Source organism: Trachurus trachurus (assembly GCF_905171665.1).
Source record: "Trachurus trachurus genome assembly, chromosome: 3".
Taxonomy (NCBI): Eukaryota; Metazoa; Chordata; class Actinopteri; order Carangiformes; family Carangidae; genus Trachurus; species Trachurus trachurus.
The window spans coordinates 8,647,615-8,668,183 of record NC_139893.1 but is presented as its reverse complement, the minus strand read 5'-3'; the positions used below and the strand labels follow the sequence as shown (position 1 = coordinate 8,668,183).

Here is a 20,569-nt window from a genome sequence, read left to right as displayed (position 1 = left end):
ATCATTACATCGAGCACATTCCTTGTGTTATTTATTTAATTTAAATTTAAAAAAAAATACCTGATGAGCGTCATGTTGCCTGCCTGGAGTAGCCTAGTCCAGTCCAGGGTGAGTGAGGACGTTAGATAAAGGACACAGAGAGATGTTAAGATTATTTATATAAAATATATCACTTTTATGTAGGCTATTTAATTGTTTGTTTTGTGTATGTGTGAACTCATTGTAAAGTAGGCCTATTTAACTGACAATTTAAAAAATAAATAAAATATATAAAAAGGCGGTTAATGCTAATATAATGCACATCGAGCACATTCCTTGTGTTATATTTAAATAATTTAAATACATAAAAAACAAAAACTGGTGAGTGTCATGTTGCCCGCCTAGAGTAGTCCAGTCCAGGGTGAGCGAGGACGTTAGATAAACCGACACAGAGAGATGTTCATTTATTTATTTATTAATTATTTATATAAAATATATCACTTTTATGTAGGCTATTTAATTGTTTGTCCAGTTAAAGTGCCTGTGAACCATAGGCTGTGAACTCATCATAAAGTAGGCCTATTTAACTGACAATTTAAAAAAATAAATAAAATATATAAAAAGGCGGTTAATGCTAATATAATGCACATCGAGCACATTCCTTGTGTTATATTTAAATAATTTAAATAAAAAACTGGTGAGTGTCATGTTGCCCGCCTAGAGTAGTCCAGTCCAGGGTGAGCGAGGACGTTAGATAAGCCGCCGTCAGAGAGGCGGTGACGTCAGGAGGTGGGAGCTGCTTCTGAGCGTGGCCAGCGGGCTGCAGCACTGACTTCACCGCGAGCCTGTCAAACACAACCAACACAGCCAACATGGCGGACTGGGGTGAGAAACTAAAGTTGGGGAGGAGGACAGCTATCTGGTTCCTCACCATCCCGATACGATACGACACGACACGACACGGGCTCCGTTTTTTAGGAGCCTTTTTATTACACATTCATTATTTACAAACTCGCTTGTCTTTAGATGTGGATTCATGGACTAACGAATTTCATGTTGTCGTTTTTACAGACGCTGACAACTTCGAGCCGGAGGAGCCGATTAAAACGGCGGCGGAGGCGGTGGCGGCGGCGGCGGCGCCAACACTGGACAAATGGGAAGGCGAAGACGAAGAGGAAGATGTTAAGGTAAGAAATGTTGACTAACGGTCGCTATTACAAAAAAATAAATAAAAGGCGGCCGGATGACCGTTGTTCGAGCCGGGGTTAGCCGGTCCGGTGGGTCGGTGTGAAGCTAACGGTGTGTAACTTAGCAGAGGCACCTCCGGCTGTAGTGCCATGCTTCACCGCGGTCCTTGGTTGCCTGACAGTCCTAATCCCCGACTCTGCGTTAGCATCGTTAGCTCACGGTGGCTAACTCATGTGGCTCTATCGGGCATGCCGTAGTAGTAACTGGAGCTATGGCTAACCGTGCGCTACTAAAACGGGTTTTAACGGTCGTCACGCACCGTAACCACAACGACCGTTAACACTCAATTTAACGCGTTTTGGATCAATTTTACGCTCTGAACGCTGATATTGTTTGATTTTTAGTTCGATGTGTACGGTTAGGGGAGTGGTTGTTAGGTAGCCGGGTTAAAATTAGGACCACGTAGCTTGATGCTAACCGTTTCCCGGGCCATCTAGCTAAGCAAACATGCTAGCCTCCCTGGCAGCCTGCGTCTGAAATGAGCTTCACCGTTGGCTAACCTCGACGATAGCGTCGTTATTGTAATGTACACGGTTATCTCGTCAATGGCCAAAGTGTGGTCGCTTTAAATAATTGTGTGAGCTTCGTAAAGTTGTCTTGTCCCTAAATACCCACAGGTTGAGTTTCATTTAAACATGAGGCAGCGTTAGCTTGCTAACCAACTTTAGCCACAATCACATGAAATCATCATCTGGGTTGATGACTCAACCGAGCCAAGACCCAGGGCCTAGAAGTTTCCGACTTTACAACAGGCGTTTTGTAGGATAGTGGGTTTTCGGTTGATGGTGCATTCATAACAGGTGGTTATTACCTGAATGTTGACATTGTTGCTGTCCAGAAACCTCAGGTAATTGACCCAGGGAAAGTGCTGGTGGAGGCCTCTTTCAATTGTTCATTTTTCTGTCCCATATGGTGCCCTAAGTAAAAGAAGCTGTTGGGTTTCATGTCCTTCGTGCCGTGTTTTTTTTATTTTTTTTTTTATCAACAACCATGGTAAAATGCTCATAACAATCTTACTGTTAATTTAATGAATTAAACTAATTATTTATTTCTAGTGGATTGTGTTGAGTTATTCTTGTGTTTACAGTTTACACTCTGCTTGTCAAATCATTAGACTGTAAATAGGTCAAAGAGTAATGGGTTTATGATCTTGTGTTTTAAGTAGACGTAATTACTCAACTCAACTGTATCAATCTTTCATCTAGCAGTTTGTGAAGTACTTCATTTTTCAGATGAAGTATTTGTTGGGGAAAGGCCATTAATTACACAACGAAATTAAAGGATAGGATCTATTCTAAATGTTAAACAGGGACTAAGTGGATATTATCGGAGTGCACTACTTGGCACATCTTGAACTGCGTGTTTGTACTTGAGTTTTTGGATCATTCCCCAGCACTTGCAGTGTTTTACTTAATGCAGAATGATGTAGGGCATGTGAATTTTTAATTAGTACCATCTCTATATGAACAATGAGATGTGTTCTCCTGTTTGGATTATAAGTCATTGAATGTGTCAAATGAAAACTTAAACAACTGATTTTGTTTTTTTAATCACAGATTGTAGAGGTTCATTCATCACAATACACATTTGTAGAACAACAAACCATCATTTTACATCATCCGATTTCACTAAAATGAGATTCCTGGAATTATCATCCTTAGTATAAAGATATTTACTGGTCTCGATGGACTTGGATTTATCCAACATTACAATAGAGTTGGGGTAATGCAGGCAACAATATAATGTAATCTGTATACTGTTTGCACGTGTATTATATAAATATTGCAAAAGAATAATTATTTTATAACAAAATATACAGTTGTTTCAATTAATGTACATAACACTGTTTGTCTATGTAGCCTGAATAACAAATGCGTACTGTCCCACCTTCTTTATTGAAAGGATAACTGGGATGATGAGGATGAAGATGACGAGAAAAAAGGAGAGATGAAAAAGACAGGTGCCGGTACGTATATAATTGCACCTTTTTCATTCATACATGATTTGTTTCATTGTTGTATGTTAATCAGGTGCTAAATTCTCTGCTTTGTCTTCAACTTGATGTTGATCTTATATTTAATGACTTTAATTTTCAGAGGCAAAGGTTTCCGAAAAGAAAAAATTGAGTGAGAAGATCAAAGAGAAAGAAAACCGGTTAAAGAAGAAACAACAGGAGCTGAAGGAGAAAGAGCTGCTGGAAGTGAGTTTTTGTTTGTTTTTACCATTATGTGGTTTTTACAGTTTTCTTTATAAAGGATAAAACAATCTCCCCCTCTGTCATCTCAAATTTTTTACTTTTGACTCGGCTACAGAAGACAGAGCTCACTGCTGAGGAACAAATCGAAGAGAAGTTAAGAGTGCAGAAATTACAGGAAGCCGCAGACTTGGAGCTAGCAAAAGATGCTTTTGGTAAGACAGAATCACCTTTCAAATTAAAAGTAGTCTGTCACAATATACAATACTTAAGTTTGTACAGATGTAACTAGAACAATTGCATACTTTGGAGAGTATGTAACTAGTATCACTTGTTTAATTTGGTATTTAAGTCTTTCGTTGATTGTTGCAATGGTTTCCTGCATTTCTCAAAAACAAATAACCCTCTTGTTCATACTGACACCTTCTGCAACTCATGTTTCTATAGTCATGTTTAGCTATATTGTGTTTGTAGAATTTAAATGTGTGTTGATGACTAGCAAAAACACAAACCTTTCTGATATTACATACTTTTTGTACAACCAACAAAAATATAAGCACTTCTCAAAAATCCAGCTCATATTTACACTCTTGAGCCAGATTGTTTGTGTATAAACACTTGCAACAGCATGTAATTGTTTCTGTCACTGTGAATGTACTTAGCGGAGACATTAAAACGATTTTCTTTTATACATTTTCTTTCTAGGTGTTAGCAGCACTTCTAACAGTGTCACTGGGATCGATGCGATGTGTCCATCATCCAAAGAAGACTTCACAGAGTTTGAAAAGTTGCTGAAAGAAAAGATATCCCAGTTTGAAAAGTCTGTGCATTATTCAAGTTTCTTGGATTCATTGTTTCGGGAACTCTGTATTTCATGTAAGGATCTTTTTCATCATACTGAAACATACTTATAGATACCATATTCAGCATGTGAGTCAACACAAGACTCAACTACTAACTGTTTTTCTCTTCTCTCTTACAGTGGAAGTAGAGGACTTGAAGAAAGTCAGTAATTCCCTGACAGTTCTACTTAGTGAAAAACAGAAACAAGAAAAAGTAAGTGAAACCTGTCTTTAGGTATTTTCTCTTATCTACAGTTTATATCCAGTAGGGGGTGCTGTTTACCTTATCTAGTTACGTGATGTGTGCTCATAGTTCAAATCAACTGGTTTGCTCCTGAATCTAAATCAGCAGTGACATATTTGTTTATCCTATTTGTAATATGCCACATGTAGACCAAATACATTTGAATAATTTAGTGTGTTGTCTTGTTCAACCAGATGATTTTCAGATCAAATGAGAAAACCACTCTGCTGTAAATGTGTATTCATATATAATGTATATCATTTTAAGTGAGTCATTTTTGCCTTTTTACAGCAAAACAAAGGAAAGAAGAAGAAGAAAGGCGTCGTACCTGGTGGCGGGTTGAAAGCACAGTTGAGAGATGACCTCGACTATGCAGAGTTTGATGGTGGCTACGCCCAAGACTATGAGGACTTCATGTGACACTGGCTCCATCACTACTGCCCTTTCCTCCTCCCACCCCTCAGAAATGCAGCTGTAACTTCTCATGCTGTCCAGTGCCATCCTGGAAAATCTGAACTATGTGTTGCCCCCTTCATATTGCTTCAATGACCAGAGGGACTATACCAGGGAGCATACAGTCTCACCAACTCTTTATGTTCATACATATGGAATTGCCTTTTTCTCTGTCTCATTCAGCCTCGACTCACACACACACACACATAATCATGTAGTAACCGTTGGGTGACCCAGCTTCAATGGAGAATACGTTGTAACTGCTGTTGTCTGAGTTTTGAGGGGCTCGTTTTTTATTAAACGTTGCTCCTGTCAAAATGGCAGATATAGTATTGCAGTTATAACCGTAGTGACATAGAAACACAAGGTTCTATGCAAATTCTTTAACCAGAATGTCATGTATATATTATAGGTCTCACTTACCTGTGGATGGTTCTTACAGGAAAGTATATAGTATCTATAACTTTGGTTGCCAAATGCGGAACAATTATTCAGTACATTATTCATCTTTATCTCTGGAAAGGTTGCATTGTAGGTGATTTGAGAGACTGATGCAACATGTAAGTAGTAGTTGTGAGAGAGAGAGAGAGCACATGACATTCATTGTAAGATAAAAGGGATAGACAAGTATAATAAATGTGACTTTAAAACCTCACAGCCATTCTCTTGATACATCTCTGGAATATCCTTGAAAATTTGGAGCAAAGAGTGCTTATAGGTATTTTTTGTGCATGACAAACATGTAATTTACTAATTTGATTTGTACTAATGCAGAAAAAGTATGGATCAAGCAAGAAGGTTAACTTGCTACAACTGGTCTCCTAATCATTGCTTCTGCAGGCTTGTATCAAGTGTGATGAGGAGCGGGGGCTTATGGGCTTCACCCCACCATGTCTTCATATGGGCTACAGTTAGTTGAAAGGGGCATATTTCTCCTTTTCTTTTCTAGCAATTGACCAGTTTCAATGTTACATGGACAATTGGATACATTATATTGTGGAAAATACAGCATCTGCAGTGTTTTATAAACATCTAATTTAATAAATCACTGGTCAAAAAGATAAGATGTGTTTGTTCTTTTTAATAACATCAATGTAGGAATCTTTAATGAAACAGCATCCAACTCACCAATTACTGATTTTGAGGGCACGTGTAATAAATACTCTATTTACAGTTTCAAGTAAATATTTACGACAGTACAGTTGAAATTGTAGAGTAAGAGAAATAATGCAGCTATTCTTTGGGAAGAAGTTGGCCGAGATTTGTTCAGTTACATATTCACTTAATTTGAAAAAAGTCTATATAAAGTATTTGTATCAAAACATATGGTTGAAACTACCCACTCATTTCCACTCTTAGGTTTTCAATTGGTCTGACATGTTGACCTTCAGTGTTATTTAGCTTGTGGCACTTGTGCGTCTTCCTGTAGGATTTCTGGTGCTGCGTCTCCGACTGCTGCGGAGTGTGTTTGCCCTCTGCCGGCGTCGGTTCGGCCTGCTGTCTCCTCTGCCCCCACTTGCTACCGACTGACCTTGAGAGCTCTGCTGCGCCTGGAAAACGCTCTGGCGTGACACCTCTCGATCTACGCAGGTGAACGACAGCGCCACGCCCTCGTTGCTCTTCATGACACGAGATGTGCCATCAGAAGTGCCATCGAAGCAGCGTCCAAGAGCAATCTCCTTAGCTGTGCGGGGATCTTGGTCTGTGACCGTATAAATTCCGTAGTTATGGCCCAGAGGGTCAAGAGGCGCGAGCATGGTGAACTCATTGGTGTCATTGTTGACGGCTAGAGGCAGGTGGTTGACCAGATATTCCTGAAGCATTGTGTTGACCTGGTCTCTCTTGCAGCTTCCTTGTGGAATCACCTTCACCAGGGTACGATCGACGCGTTCCTGGTCGTACAGCATCCCACTGCATTTGAACTCCAGACACACGGCCGACACAGTCGCCTGATCCATGTCACGGATGCTACGAGTGTCTCGAAGACCATAGAGCTGGCCCACTGTTTTGGGATGTGTGCCACCCATGTTGCGGGACCGCACATTGATCTCATGCGGGCTGGTGACTCTGACCTTAATGTAGCAGGCCCGGTACTCCATGGGTTTGGGCCACCAGCTCAGATAGTCCTCGGTCCAGCTCATTGGGTCCTCTTCATTGAACGGCACCGTGTTGTAATCGTAGCGGTCTCCTTCCACTCTTGAGAAGCGGAAGTGTGCTGCACTGAACGGGGCCTCCTCACACTCCTTAAGCTTCTCGAACGCGTACACTGGACCGTTGCCTTCCTCGGCTGCGTTGGGACCCGGCTTTGCCACATTAATGCTGAATGCAGTTTTCTTCACCCTTGGGTCTTCATGGTCAGTGCGCCTGTAGTTCAGTTTACCCAGGTAAGGTTGAGGCACTCCAACGAGGTTGGGGTTGAGTTTGGGAGCAGAAGGGACGGCCTCCAGTTCCTCTCCTCCAAGGTTGGCCATGACGTAGGCAGAGTAGGCGTCGGCTTTTTGTTCGTCGCAGAAGGCAGGAAGACAGGCGCCGTTGGAGCCGGTGATGACACTATCGAATCGTCCCCAGGCTCGTGGATTAGAGGAGTACCCAGCTGTGGGCTCCATGTTTATGAGACTCACCACGACTCCCTCCACCTGCTCACTGGGCATGAAGCGCTCACTGCGGAAGGCCCTCACTTTCACGTAACACCTGCGGTTCTCTGGGACGTCCAGGTTAAACAGCCGCCTCTCTCTGATCTCCATGTTACCAATCAGGAAGGTTCTCTCCTCCCTTTTGCCTCGTCTTTTCTTCTCCACCTGTAGACTTCCCTCCTCCTCCCACAGGCCAGTCTCGGGGTTCAGTGACCACAGCTTCATGGTGTCAAGGTGCTCAGGCATTGTCACCTGGGCAGAATCCAGAAATACCTTTACTTCTCCTGCGTTCAAGGGCTCATTGTTTTCCTCCCCTCTGAAATCAACTGAGAACATACCATAGGTTCTCAGTGGCAGCGTGTCTCCATCATCTCCTACAAAATTGAGGTCACTTTGAGCTGCAGCCGCTGTGGAAACATCTCTTGGGTCAAGAAAAGTTACGCTAGCATTGACGTTACCGACAAAGACTTCTCCGTTCTCCTTATAGAAGGAATTTGGAGGAATCTGGAGTTGAACCATTGCCTCCTGGCCCTCCACCTCCCCAAGCTCCAGAGTGCTGGTTTCTGTGGAGCTAATAGTGACTGGAGCTTTCTTTCTTAGGAGTTTGATCTCATGGTAAACAGCCCCTCCTTTGGTGTTGAATGGAAGTACCTTTGTGGTGTTGACATATTTCTGCATGTTGTCCACGAAAGTCAGGACAAGTCTCTCTGTGTCTGGAGGGACCTGGATGGAGAAGGTACCTTTGTAGCCGGTACGACTAATTCTCACTCCATTCATGAAGACATGGCCAAACCTCATTGGCTCACCATTGTCTGCAGCAATGGCCCTACCATGCACAATAGCCTTGGTGTCCACACACTTCTGGCAGCCACACTCAGTTACTACCATGGTGGGCAGCTGGTAACCCTGGCATGTTAGCTGCCTCTGCTCCATCTTTTCCACGCCACAGCAGTAAGCCACTTTGTCTCTGCACCTGATGCCATTGTCCAGCTTTCCAGCACATGTAGCGGAGGGGCACTTGCCCACATCATAATATAAGGAGTTTGTGCTGTTTTGGTAGCAGTCGTGTGGAAGACGGATAAGGTGGGATTCAGGCTTGGGGTTACACGAATGCTCATTTATACCTGTGTTTGAGATGCAGAAATCAAAATTGTGCGTTAGCTTCATACTCATCATTCATCATTAAAAAAAAAACTGAAAAACTTCAATATATTTGTTGAGAACACACCTAAAATTTTAAGTGTAGCAGGTCTGGTCTTAATAGCCCCAGATGCACCACTTGCTCTGCAGTAGTACTCCCCAGCCTGCTCAGGACGCAGATCCTTGAGGACCAAGATGTTCTCAGACTGTGTCTCAATAAGGCTGTTGTTATGAAACCTGTTAGTTCACAGAGAGAGAAAGACAGCAAAAGCAAAGGGGTGAAAGTTATCATAGTTTTTAAATGAAAACAACAGTGAATGATTGTCAAGTGTAATGTCAAAATATCAAGTCCCACCATTGGTACTTGTCCGGCTCTGGTGTTCCTGCTACTTTGCAGCAGAAGGCAGCAGTTTGTCCCTGTCTCCTGGCCTTGCTCTCAGGGTTGCTCAACACATGAAACTTTTCTGACACGTGACAGAGAGATAAAAGAACAAATTACCCTTTAGTGTACTTATATGCCTTAACTTTCTGTTGGCAAACAGTTCAATCTCCATATTTTAATCAGATAAATCCACCATCTCTGATGTACCTTCTCTCTTTAGCTGGACGCTGAGGACTGAGGTTCGTTCAGCGCTGTTGGGCACACCAACGTTGATGGTGGCGTGACCCTTCAGGCTGACTGTCAGTGTGGTGTTGCCATCAGGGCAGATACCAGGGATGCGGAAATGTCCATTGTGGTCAGTAAGAGTGAGGACCTTGCCATTGCGAAGGATGGCAGCTCCTTCAGCAGTGAGACCTCCAGCACCACGCACAGAACCCAACACGGTGTGCTCCTCACACATGCATGTGTCACACTCAGCGTTCACCCTCCCCATCTCACACTGCAGGAAACAATCTAAACAGGTGAGTAAAACAAAAACATAGTTGAGTGATTCACAGGTTATAACTCAGGACCAGACTGAATGACAGAAATCAGACTCTATCAAACTAAACTCACCTGGTTTTGGACACTCTGGTCCATTGCACGCTTTCCCTTCTACTTTAGACCCACTGCATGACACGAGGCGAGACTGGCAGCTTCTTGAGCGAACCTGGACTCCCACTTGACCACAGAGGGCAGGACAAGGGCTCCAGTCTGACCACGGCCCCCAGGTACTCTGAACGCTCTCACTGTTATCTGTTGGAGAAGAGAACGTAAATAATACTCAAACCACTATCCAGAAAAGAAATATGTTATGTGTATAAGTATTTGAAAGCATGAGTGCAGCTTTTCAAAGGTACAGAAGGACTCAGATTCGTACTTTTATGCCAATATATCAAAGGTGATTTGAGACCAAACCTTTAGGACAGAGGAAGCGGACAGCGTAGTTGGAGCAGTTGCGGTCGGGACCTTGCTCCTCATTGAGGCACCAGAAGCCCACAGTGGGGTCTGCATGGACCTTCTCCCCAGTTTCACGAGCTGGGACCCATTCGGTGGTTCTGGCCTCAATTGCCCGCGGAGTCTCACACACTCGGGCACGGTAATAGAAACGAATGGCCTCCAGCTGCTCGTAGTCTCCTCGACCTCCGGGGTGATCGACGTTGAACCATGTGGTCCACTCGAAGTCTTCTACACACAGAAATAATCATGATCTTAGGCGCCGTTTATGCTGCCATAAATTATGAATATGAATAAACCATAAAGACTTTACAAGTTACCATCAGAGTGGAAGACACCAGGACCAGTCTCTTTGTTGTCCTTCCTCCACGATACTGCAACAGACAAATCAAAATATGTGATTAATGTCTTAACCTTCTCACATGATTTGCTACATCCCTGCTGGCACTGTTCGTATATCCTTCTCTAAATTTTGCTTTCTTGAAAGCATCACTATGCAAATTGCTTTTCACATATACATGAAATCAAATGGGCAGCTACTCAGAAAACTCATCAGGGTCACAGGAAAAATAGAGCAAAGGGAAACAGCGATATGTAAAACATGTCAATCTAGTTTAGTTCGAGTATAACTGCAGAAAAAACTGGTAAAATTACACATTCACCTTTAATTTCACAACATTTTTTATCATCTTTCTCTGTTTATTATGATGCACAGTGAGTCCATCTGGCTGTGCATGTTTGGAGGGAGGGTGTGGTGTCTCTCAGGACATTGCGCCACTAACAAGACCAAAAACAAGACTCTCAGCATCTTGGTGAGAGACTCACCTCGAGCTGAAACCACAGAGGCTGCGGCGAGTCCCAGGATGAAGAGAAGAGGCCTCAGTGACATTTTCACACCCTGTTGGCCTTTGAACTTTCACCTCTGGTAGTTTGTGTTCACACCAGGAACTCCACAGACAATGAAGTCCAGCAGCAGAAACTCCTGGTGGGAAGATTTTGATCATAATCCATACTCCAGTTCATTTAAATACAGTTTTTGTCTTAAACTGTTAATATCAGCAATATCACAAACCAAAAATGTGCCTGTAAAGATTTTGTTGCAGTCATTTTTTTTGTCTTTGAGGTTTTTAGGTTGAAAAACATGGCTGGATAGAGCAGAGCCCCCCACTCAGATTACACATCTGTGTTAGCCATCACCATTTGTCAGGGGAGCAGTCAAACATTTTTGCATCCACTGACGAAACGCTGGCAACGCAATCCAAACACCCACACACACACACATACACGTACTCACACACACGGTTTGCATTTGCACACTGGCAAAAGTGCACACAACAGAGTAATTAGTCAGTTGCTTTTAAGGTGAAGTAATGCTGATTAAATGATGAAAACGTTAATTAAGTTTGGACAGGCGGAGTTACATGCACAATGTAATTAAAATAATGACTAATAGCAGACGTGTAACAGTAATCTGAAATCAAATGACACAATGACATAGGCTCAGAAATTGAACTGTTCACTTCCACACACAGTTGGATCCAAAAGTCTGAGAACATTTTCCCAGTCACTCACTGTAATGAAAACTTAAAGCACTAAAGCAGTTCACTGTTTTACTGATGTTGTCATTAATCATTCATTATGCAGTAAAAACCCAGTTGCATTCACATTGAGATCCTTCCTCCATCTGTCTTTGTTATTTAAAGTATTAAAACAGACTGAAACTGATGCATCAACTTTACTTTAACTTTAAAAATCTTTTTTTTTCTTACCTTCTTGTTGATTGCACTGTCCTGTTTTTCTGTAGCAACGTCCTTTCCCTCTTTTTTCTTTCTCTGTGTTTCTGTCTCACATTTCTCTCCTCCACCTCTGTCCTCCACTCGGCTCTCAGCTCTGTCCTCCACCACCGTCTCTTTTATACCTCCCTCCCTCCCCTCCCTCCTCTCTCGGCAGAGTGCCACAGCGTCTTTTGATTACACTATTATCCCCATAATTCATCACCTTCATTGTACAACCGTGACACGCAGTGGTTATTAAATAGTGCTACATATGAAAAGAGGGACGTGTCACGGGGTCTGGGTAACAAATGCGAGTGTTAATAAATTGACACCCCCCCCTCCCCAACGCCACCCCCCTTGTTCAAGATCAATGCTGATTGAGGCAAACTGGGCATTTGTCTTTTCCTCTGCCCTCGGCCTTCATGCTTCTGTTACGCACCCACTCTGCCTGCAGAACGCACGGTGCATGCTGATGACACAGGAAGGTCCACTGTGCAGACAGGATTTTTCATGCATTTTAATTAAAGCACATAGAGAGAGAGACAGTTATTCTTCACTATTCTTTTTTTAAATTCATTTAATAAACTCCAAAAATATGAAGTGGATTTCTAGCACAAGTCATCAGTTTTACATAAATAACATCATGCTCCTGGTTTTTACATCTTGTGCAGCTATACATTTACATATACATTTTTGTTATGTAATGCTTACAGAGTGGCTCCAGTTACACGTCTGGCAGTGTGATTAGAGGCCATTTAATTTCACATCCTATCTGCAGTCACTCGCTGTTATAGAGGGATTGCTGAGCCAAGATTATATGTATTTTTTATTCAAAAATTGAATGCACATTGGTATACAGTAAATCAATCAACAAAAATAACATGAATCAAAACCTTCTTTAGGTCAGTCAGCAACAACAGTTATTTAATACATCCAGCAGATAACAGAGGGACATGATCATCCCATTAAAGCTGTGTTTCTGGCCCAGTCTGTCTAGGTCCAATCTTCACTCTCTTCCTGTTTAACCCCTGAGGGAAAACGTGCGGATTTTCAGCTGCTAAATGTTTCACTATGTTCACAGACTGGTCGCTCACCGTGTCTGCTTGTTTGGAGCCAAGTTGGGAAGTGTAGGGAACTTTTTAGAGAGCAGGGAGTGTGAAACAAAACTATGGGTTGATTAGATATGTTGCATTTAATATCGTCTAGAGAGAGGAAGAGAGAGCGAGAGAGAGAGTTGGAGAAAAACCTGTGTCTGTCACGACGTCTGTTCCAGATCCTGTAATCACCAGGATCTGTTGTTTTTCCACACAACATTCATTAGCTGACCTCATCTTGTCAATTACAAGGCAAGGAACACCCAGGACAGGATGGGAAGAATTTAACCTGCTGCTTCTGCTGCTGCTTCTGCTGCTGCTCATCACATCACATCAGTCTTTCCAGGCGTCTCGTTTAGCTCCCAGTTCAGCTGATGATGGGACCAGTGACTTGAACTGGGGTCACTCTCTTGAATCGTGGAGCAAAATTGTTCTTGTTAATGTCTAGTAGTGTCGACATTACCTGTGACGGGGAGATGGAGAAAAGAAGACAGTCCCTGACTTCATCACTCAAGTTTATGGCACTTTTTAGGTCATCAAAGGACCTAATGGGTTCGTAAACAGACGGAGGAGGACAGGGGCGGTGGGTAATGATGTGAAGACGGCCAGAACGGACACACAAACACAAATACACAAAGTTTGGTCGCGTGGCAACAGACACAGTCCCACGTTCTGCCAAACCGAGCGTCTATAACTGGATTCCAGACAGGTAGATCATGTTGGGCAGGCTGTCTGTGCAATTACATCAAATAAATAGGACTGTTTATAAAAAGTGATGATTTTTCATTAGTTTCCCTTTTTTTTAAATAATGATTTAAACAAGCTCCACTATGTCATGCAGAAGGTGTCACCGGGTTGGTATTCACTCAGCATCTGGCAACATCTGTCATCAACAGTAAATACTAAACAAAAAACAGCAAACATTTGGATGACAGAGTTGACAGAGTTCATCCATTTGTTTATTCTGACATTTGTTGTATTTGTTTGAGCAGTTTTTATTTTTCAGATTTTCCATGACTTTCTATCTCTTTACCTTCTAATGTTTAAAATTGTTTTGTTTTTACACCAACACACTTTTATATTTCCATGTATACCGTGTTGTAGCGGAATACTTATTCACATGGTGATAGTTTCCTGAGGTGCTGTGCTGCATTCATTCATGTAAAAGGTATAGTTCAACATTTTGTCAAATTGGCCCATTGCCATAATCCCTATAGTTTTAGCAGTAGGTTTGTTACCTTTATTTGTAGGTGCAAGCTGTTTTTAGAACGGCTGAGCGGAGCCACAGGCTGCTCAGAGCTACGCTACAGAGGCTAATGGGATTTCTTGCTTTCCCTCATCAAACCCATGAAATACACAACTCCAAAATGCTCTCACGGACAAGTTGTGACCTGCACATTCACCACGCTATGAGATGATAATGGAACAAGACGGACTTGTTTTAGAGGTAAATTCATGCAAAACAGCTGATGCACGTTCCCGTCGGGGGCAGTTTTTCATCAAGAAGTCTCTGCATTTACCTCGAAAACAACTCTGTGTCGTAACGTTCAGTTATTATCTCATAGCGTGGTGAATGTGCAGGTCACAACTTGTCCGTGAGAGCGTTTTGGAGTTGTTGGATTGTGTATTTGATGAGTTTGATGAGGGAAACCAAGAAATCCCATTAGCCTCTGTACCGTAGCTCTGAGCAGCTTGCAGCTCTGCTCCACTGTTCTAAAAAAAAAAGCTTGCACCGACCAATAAAGATAACGAACCTACTCTATGCTATGACTATAGGTTTTTAACTCTGCACCAAAACATAAATAAAAGCAACATCCTGACCTCACACACCATCGATTACTGCCCCAGGCTCAGAGTCAAACCCAGGACAGAGTCTGTAAAAGGCAGGAACAGAACAAACAGCAGATATGATCACATCTGCCGGGACACAGAAGTTAATGACCGATGTACGAAGCTCTCAGGGTTAATTAAAAACTGTTCAAGATGTAAAAGTGGAGCTAAAAGCCAATTTATTGTCCTTGGACCCTTGTGGAGAATGGCTCCAATACATTTACATTTATTTAATAATAGCATTTAGTAACTGTAGATTTAGAGTAATAATAAAACATATGATCAGTAAATAATTTATGTTATTATAGGTTACGTCTTGTTAATCCTTCGGGGGAAAGAGTACTTTAATTTTGGTACTTTATACGTGTATTTTTCTGTCATTTCTTTAGTGCTTTTACTTCTGTAATCTTGACTTTTACACTTCATGCAGTATTTCTACACTGCGCCACTTTCATTTTCACTAAATCCAGAGGGATTTGACTGAACATTACCAGTATTTGTGCTTCATACAGAGCTGGATCGACCTGGCAGTGACAACATGTGATATGTGTGATGTGTGAAGCCGTCTGCACTTATCTCTCTAATCTTAATAACAATCTTCCAGTGTTTGGGGGTGAAGCTCCTGAGCTGCTGTCTTTTTTTTTTTGTCTCCGTTCATGAGTCTCTCTGTGGCCCAAACCAATTTCATTCTCAATGACAAAACCTCTCCTGGTAATAGAAGTTGTCTGTTTTCATCAGACATGTAATTTGCTGAAAGATGATGTCCTTCCCCTAAAGTCAAACGTGTTGACTTCTTAATGTTTTGGTAATTTCCTTGAATCTGAATCGCTTTTTTTCTTCTTCCCTGAGCAGACTTAAAGGAAGTGGAGCGAGCGTTCTCTGCCTCCTCTGTGTGATGCCGGGCCCCTAACGACAGTAGCAGAAGTTGCTCTGCATACTTTCACTGGTAGAGTCATTAAAGGGACCAACATCGCCCCCCAACCCCCCCCTCCCACCACCTCCTCCACCTCCAGTGCTCTCTGCCTCACCTCTGCCTCCTCTGTCCTGGTCTGCTCTGGAGAAACATTTCAGGAAGCTCCGTCTCTGTCTCGGCTACTGGACTCTTCCCTGTTGAACCCACGGGAGCTGTAAGTTCCTCAGATCTGCAGCTTAAAGGATGAATCCACACTTTTCCCGAAGTCCAGCTTAAAACAATACTCACGTCCCTCTAATAACTCAATGTACGTGAAACCATCAGAAACTTGGATGGAGTTCGGGGAAAAATAAACTAGGGCAGCGACTAATTACTATTTTAATCATCAATTAATCTGTCAATTATTTTCTTGGTTAATTGACTAATTGTTTCACATATAAAATGGCAGAAAATAGTAAAGAATGCACAGTGCAGTTTCCCCCGGGGGCCACCAATTATCTAGTTTTGTATAAAGCCAAATGTCCACAACATAAAGATGTTTAAATCACAACAGAGAAGCAGCTAATCCTCACAGTGGAGAAGAAGCAGAAATAAATGTTTTACATATACAATTAAAAGGCTGTTAATTAAATTTCTGTTGCATGACTAATTGATCAACAAACTTCAGCTTTCAGAAAGCAAATAGAAACCCTAAAGACAAACAGTTAAAGTCCCTGGGAGCGGCCTGGATCAAAGTATCACACACAGTTGAGGACATACAGGCCTTATACTTTAGGTTTGTCATCTCAACGTGTCATTATCAGGTTGGGCCACATTGTTCACAGTCAGAGGCCAATAAAAAATAAAATGGGTTGTGTCTGCGTCTGAGTGGAGGAAATGTTGCAGAAGATTAAAAGGTGGGGCACTTTGTGTCTTGGAGAGAGGTACTTATTTATCCCATGAGTAGATAAAACCACAGAGGAAGTGCTGCAGCGCAAACAGACAAACAGGCTGCTCCTCAACAGCTGATGATTATTAAATTATTTCAAGCTGCGCAATCGAAGTGAGAACAAGTTTACGTAAAGAGGATTTGGATTCATCACAAGGGACACTTATGTAAGCCTTGTGTAAAAGTGTTAAATATATTCTCCTGGTACCAGTGAAGTTTAATGAAGAAGTGCATTACAGCTCATTTAGATCTTGTTATAAAGTAAAAACAAATGGTACACATAATATATCACCACTTTACCTCTAAAATTAGATTACAAATCAGTCTGCAATCTCAAAAATAAGTGTATAATAATTAGACAAGCCGTCATGAGGGTTATAATATTGAGAGGCGTTTCTGGACATCTGTCAGTATCGTGCCAATGAAAATCAACAGACACACAAACTCTAAATGCCTCTAAAAGAAGTTTTCCAATACAATCTCAACACAAACTGAACATTACAACCTCTGTGATGATGAGAGGTTACACAGGTCTGTTATATAAAACTGAATTCCCCTTTCCTGTGCGAGTTTGCACTCTAACCGCTGTGTAACCAACAAAAATATCTCCACAAAACTATAATCATAGCTCATCTGTGGAAACTCAAAGAGGCTGATAAAGTCACAACTAAAAAAAACCCCACAAAGAAGTTGGATGTTTATCCAATCTGTGTTTCTCTGTTGACACATTGGTGACAGTTGTTTTCAGCTTCACATAACACATTTTTTCAATTTTCTTACTGAACATCTCCTCTGATCAGCTCACTGTTTCCAGTGGAGAGCGACCACCTGCAAGCACGACACAGCTCCTTTATCACCACCACCACCACCACACTTGACCAAAGTGCAAACCCATTTCCACTTACACGACTGTAAAGATACAAGCAGAGGGAGTGGACATGTGGTTTTCTGCTGACACATTACGGAGGGTGGTGCATGTAAAGGTTACAGCAGCTCCTTCATGTTGTCTGGCTGGCTCCGGCTCAGTAAAGCATGAAGACATGCAGAGTTAAAGGCTAAATTAGAAACATGTGCTGCTGACCTGGATGACTGATGACATGTGCTCAGCAGGGTCGTCCATTTTCCTGCTGCAGACCTCTGGAGAGCCCTGTCCCAAAGATCTGCAGCAGGAGGAGGAGGAGATGGAGGAGGATGGTGGTTGACTTAGGAGAAGAAAAACAGAAAGTTCCCTCTTAAAAAACCTTTTTATCCTCACATTAGTGTAAATCTGAATTTACACAAGGGGACTCTTTATAAAAATTCCTTAAACATAATCACGTCTCAGTTTCTTCTCTGCAAAACAAATCCCAGAAAATGTATCTCATCTTGTACTTTTTTAAAACTAGTTTATCCCTCCCTCTGCCTGCTCCATCCTCCCTGTTTTTGCTTGGTCATGTTTCTGGTAGTTGATTGTTTGGAGTCATTGTATGACTCAGCAAATTCAGCAGGTAAGGGAGTAAGAGGTGAAATCCAAACAGTGAGCAGGGAGCTAAGAACATGAAAACATGGTGTTAACGATGAGGGGCATGTGACTGATGACCACTGCTGGACAGGTGGGGAACTGCAGGGTCAGACAACTGGTGGTGTTATGCATATTTTTGATGTTTTAACAATTTAGCCAAAAACAAATGCTACTAGACATTTAAATAAAACTCTAGTGTATTTTAGACTATTATGATGAATTGTCACATTTGCAGTCATAAATGCTGGTGCACCAACAAATCTGAATGTCACTCTGAAAACTGCAGTGTCAAGCTGTTTTGGGAATTATTATTATTATTTAAAATACATTTTGATTTAGTTTTAGGAGATTTACATAATCAGAGATTGACAAATTGACTGAGATGTCATTGTAGTGTTTTTGTTTCAGTTGTCTTTGTCGATAATAACAATATTATCTAATATTACGTATATTATTTTTGTCATATACAGCTTAAAAGCAAGATTGGTAACCCTTTAATTTACAGACTGTTAATAATGTTATAATAGCCAAGAAATAACAATTAATTGTCTCATAATGTCTAGAATTACCTAGAAATAATGGTCATTTTCATAGTAATGTCGAGGAATATAGCCAAGAAATAATGATTGATTGCGTAGAAATAGCCCAGAAATAATGGTCAGTTTCCCAAAAAATTCAAAGCATGAAATAAGCATGTGTAATCTTTTGCCTTTATGAAAAACATGACATTACGGTGAAATTGACCATTATTTCTTGGCTATTTCTCGACATTACCATAGGCAATTAATTGTTATATCTCGGCTGTTTCGGTAAAACTTAAATTTACGGCCAGTAAATTAAAGGGTTACCCCAAGACCTTCTTGAAATATCTTTGAAATGAATGAAGACAAATGTTGGAGTCAATCAAGGACACTGGATTTATTTCCTTTATTGGTTTTTATCTTCATATGGAATAACAATTGGAAGAGTAACAGACATGAAGGAGAGAACATTTGAAAAATAATCATTTATTCACGCTTTCTGTCCCAAGACAGGTAAAAGACAGGAAACTGAACAGCTGGAAGGAAAACGCACCAGATCACGAGTTTTCATGTGGTTACAAGTTGTTTAAAAAATCTGGCTTGATGTGGCTCAACAGGAGAAGAGATGGGATGTGTTGCACAAGGAGCTATTCCCCAATCAGATGAGTCACTCAGGCAGAAAACAAACTCCTCTGAGATCCAGACAAGAGAGTCGGGAAAACACTGCGTGTGAGAGCTTCGAGGAAAACATGAAAAACACTGGTTCCTCTGCATGTGATCGACCTGCGCAGCTTCATGTCTCTGCCAGCGTCTCGTTGTCTGTAGTGTAACGTCTCAGTTTTTTGATATATGCGAAGTTTTAAAGGTTTTGATTCTTGTTTTCTGTGCTGCTTTTCTCCAGGAAACACACACACACACACACACACACACACACACACACACACACACACACACACACACACACACACACACACACACACACACACAAGCTGCTCTAATGGCTGATGTCCAGCAGGCAAAAACTAAAATGATAATTGGCTCTGAATTCACGTTGAAACAATGATAGGGGAAACCACATTCTGTGTCCATGTACAGTTGTATGGTGCATAGTGTTACATGTGTGTGTTTAATAAAGTAATATCTATCTATCTATCTATCTATCTATCTATCTATCTATCTATCTATCTATCTATCTATCTATCTATCTATCTATCTATCTATCTATCTATCTATCTATCTAGCTATCTATCTATCTATCTAGCTATCTATCTATCTATCTAGCCTATGTGTATAGTGGGTTAAGCACCTCTTTACCTGTACATCTTTTGAACCTTTTCTAACCCTAATTTTTTTTCTTCTCTCAGACATCTGGAGGTTTTGCTCCAAAAGCATTTTATTGTACATGTACAATGACAATTACTGTAATATATCTCTTATGTGTGCATGATATTTAATTTTTGTCTTTGTCTTGTCTTGGCATCAACAAAAACTTCAAAATTACACTTGTGTCGTGCTGTAAATGCTGCTCCAGATAATTGAATCATTCATTCATTTTGTTTGCCTTTCCCTATACTTGAAAAACACAAAGCATTCAGCTCCTGGCATTGTGAACTCCTCTGAAACAGATAAAAGCTGTGGAGCAGTAAAAACCCTCCTAACATGACAAACAGTAGCTGTTCTCCACATCTCAGCTGCTTTGAGAGATGAAGAAGAAGAATAAAAAGAAGAGGAAGACTGAGTGAGTGAGTCAGGAGTCAGCGCTCATCAGCCCATCATGAAAGAACAATAGACTGTGGACAGGATTTTACTGTTGCTAATGAGGAAAACTGTTGCAGGTTGTAAAAACTGTTTGTTCCAGCCAAGAACAACAGAGGAAGTCGTCGGTCTGAGGCAGAG

General features: G+C 41.4%; 2 protein-coding genes across 3 annotated transcripts; one reads left to right on the top strand and one right to left on the bottom strand.

The window, feature by feature from the left end:
* Positions 1-753: 753 nt before the first annotated feature.
* Positions 754-5,350, top strand: eif3jb (eukaryotic translation initiation factor 3, subunit Jb). The gene is made up of 8 exons (XM_083999997.1): positions 754-864; positions 1,051-1,166; positions 3,130-3,193; positions 3,324-3,427; positions 3,540-3,636; positions 4,127-4,297; positions 4,404-4,477; positions 4,799-5,350. Exons 1-8 carry the CDS (start codon positions 852-854, stop codon positions 4,925-4,927), a joined length of 768 nt encoding a protein of 255 aa, XP_083856123.1. The 5' UTR covers positions 754-851; the 3' UTR covers positions 4,928-5,350.
* A 530-nt stretch (positions 5,351-5,880) lies between these two features.
* cilp (cartilage intermediate layer protein, nucleotide pyrophosphohydrolase) lies at positions 5,881-11,992 on the bottom strand. 2 transcript variants are annotated; one of them, XM_083999987.1, is made up of 9 exons: positions 11,881-11,992; positions 10,937-11,093; positions 10,432-10,485; positions 10,073-10,342; positions 9,731-9,910; positions 9,323-9,628; positions 9,089-9,197; positions 8,822-8,970; positions 5,881-8,717 (listed from the first exon to the last, which is right to left on the bottom strand). In XM_083999987.1, the coding sequence occupies exons 2-9, from the start codon at positions 10,998-11,000 to the stop codon at positions 6,358-6,360; spliced, it is 3,492 nt and encodes a 1,163-aa protein (XP_083856113.1). In that variant the 5' UTR covers positions 11,001-11,093; positions 11,881-11,992; the 3' UTR covers positions 5,881-6,357. The 2 variants fall into 2 exon arrangements, with proteins under 2 accessions (XP_083856113.1, XP_083856114.1); XM_083999988.1 differs by having other exon boundaries at positions 10,073-10,339.
* Between the last annotated feature and the right edge of the window lie 8,577 nt (positions 11,993-20,569).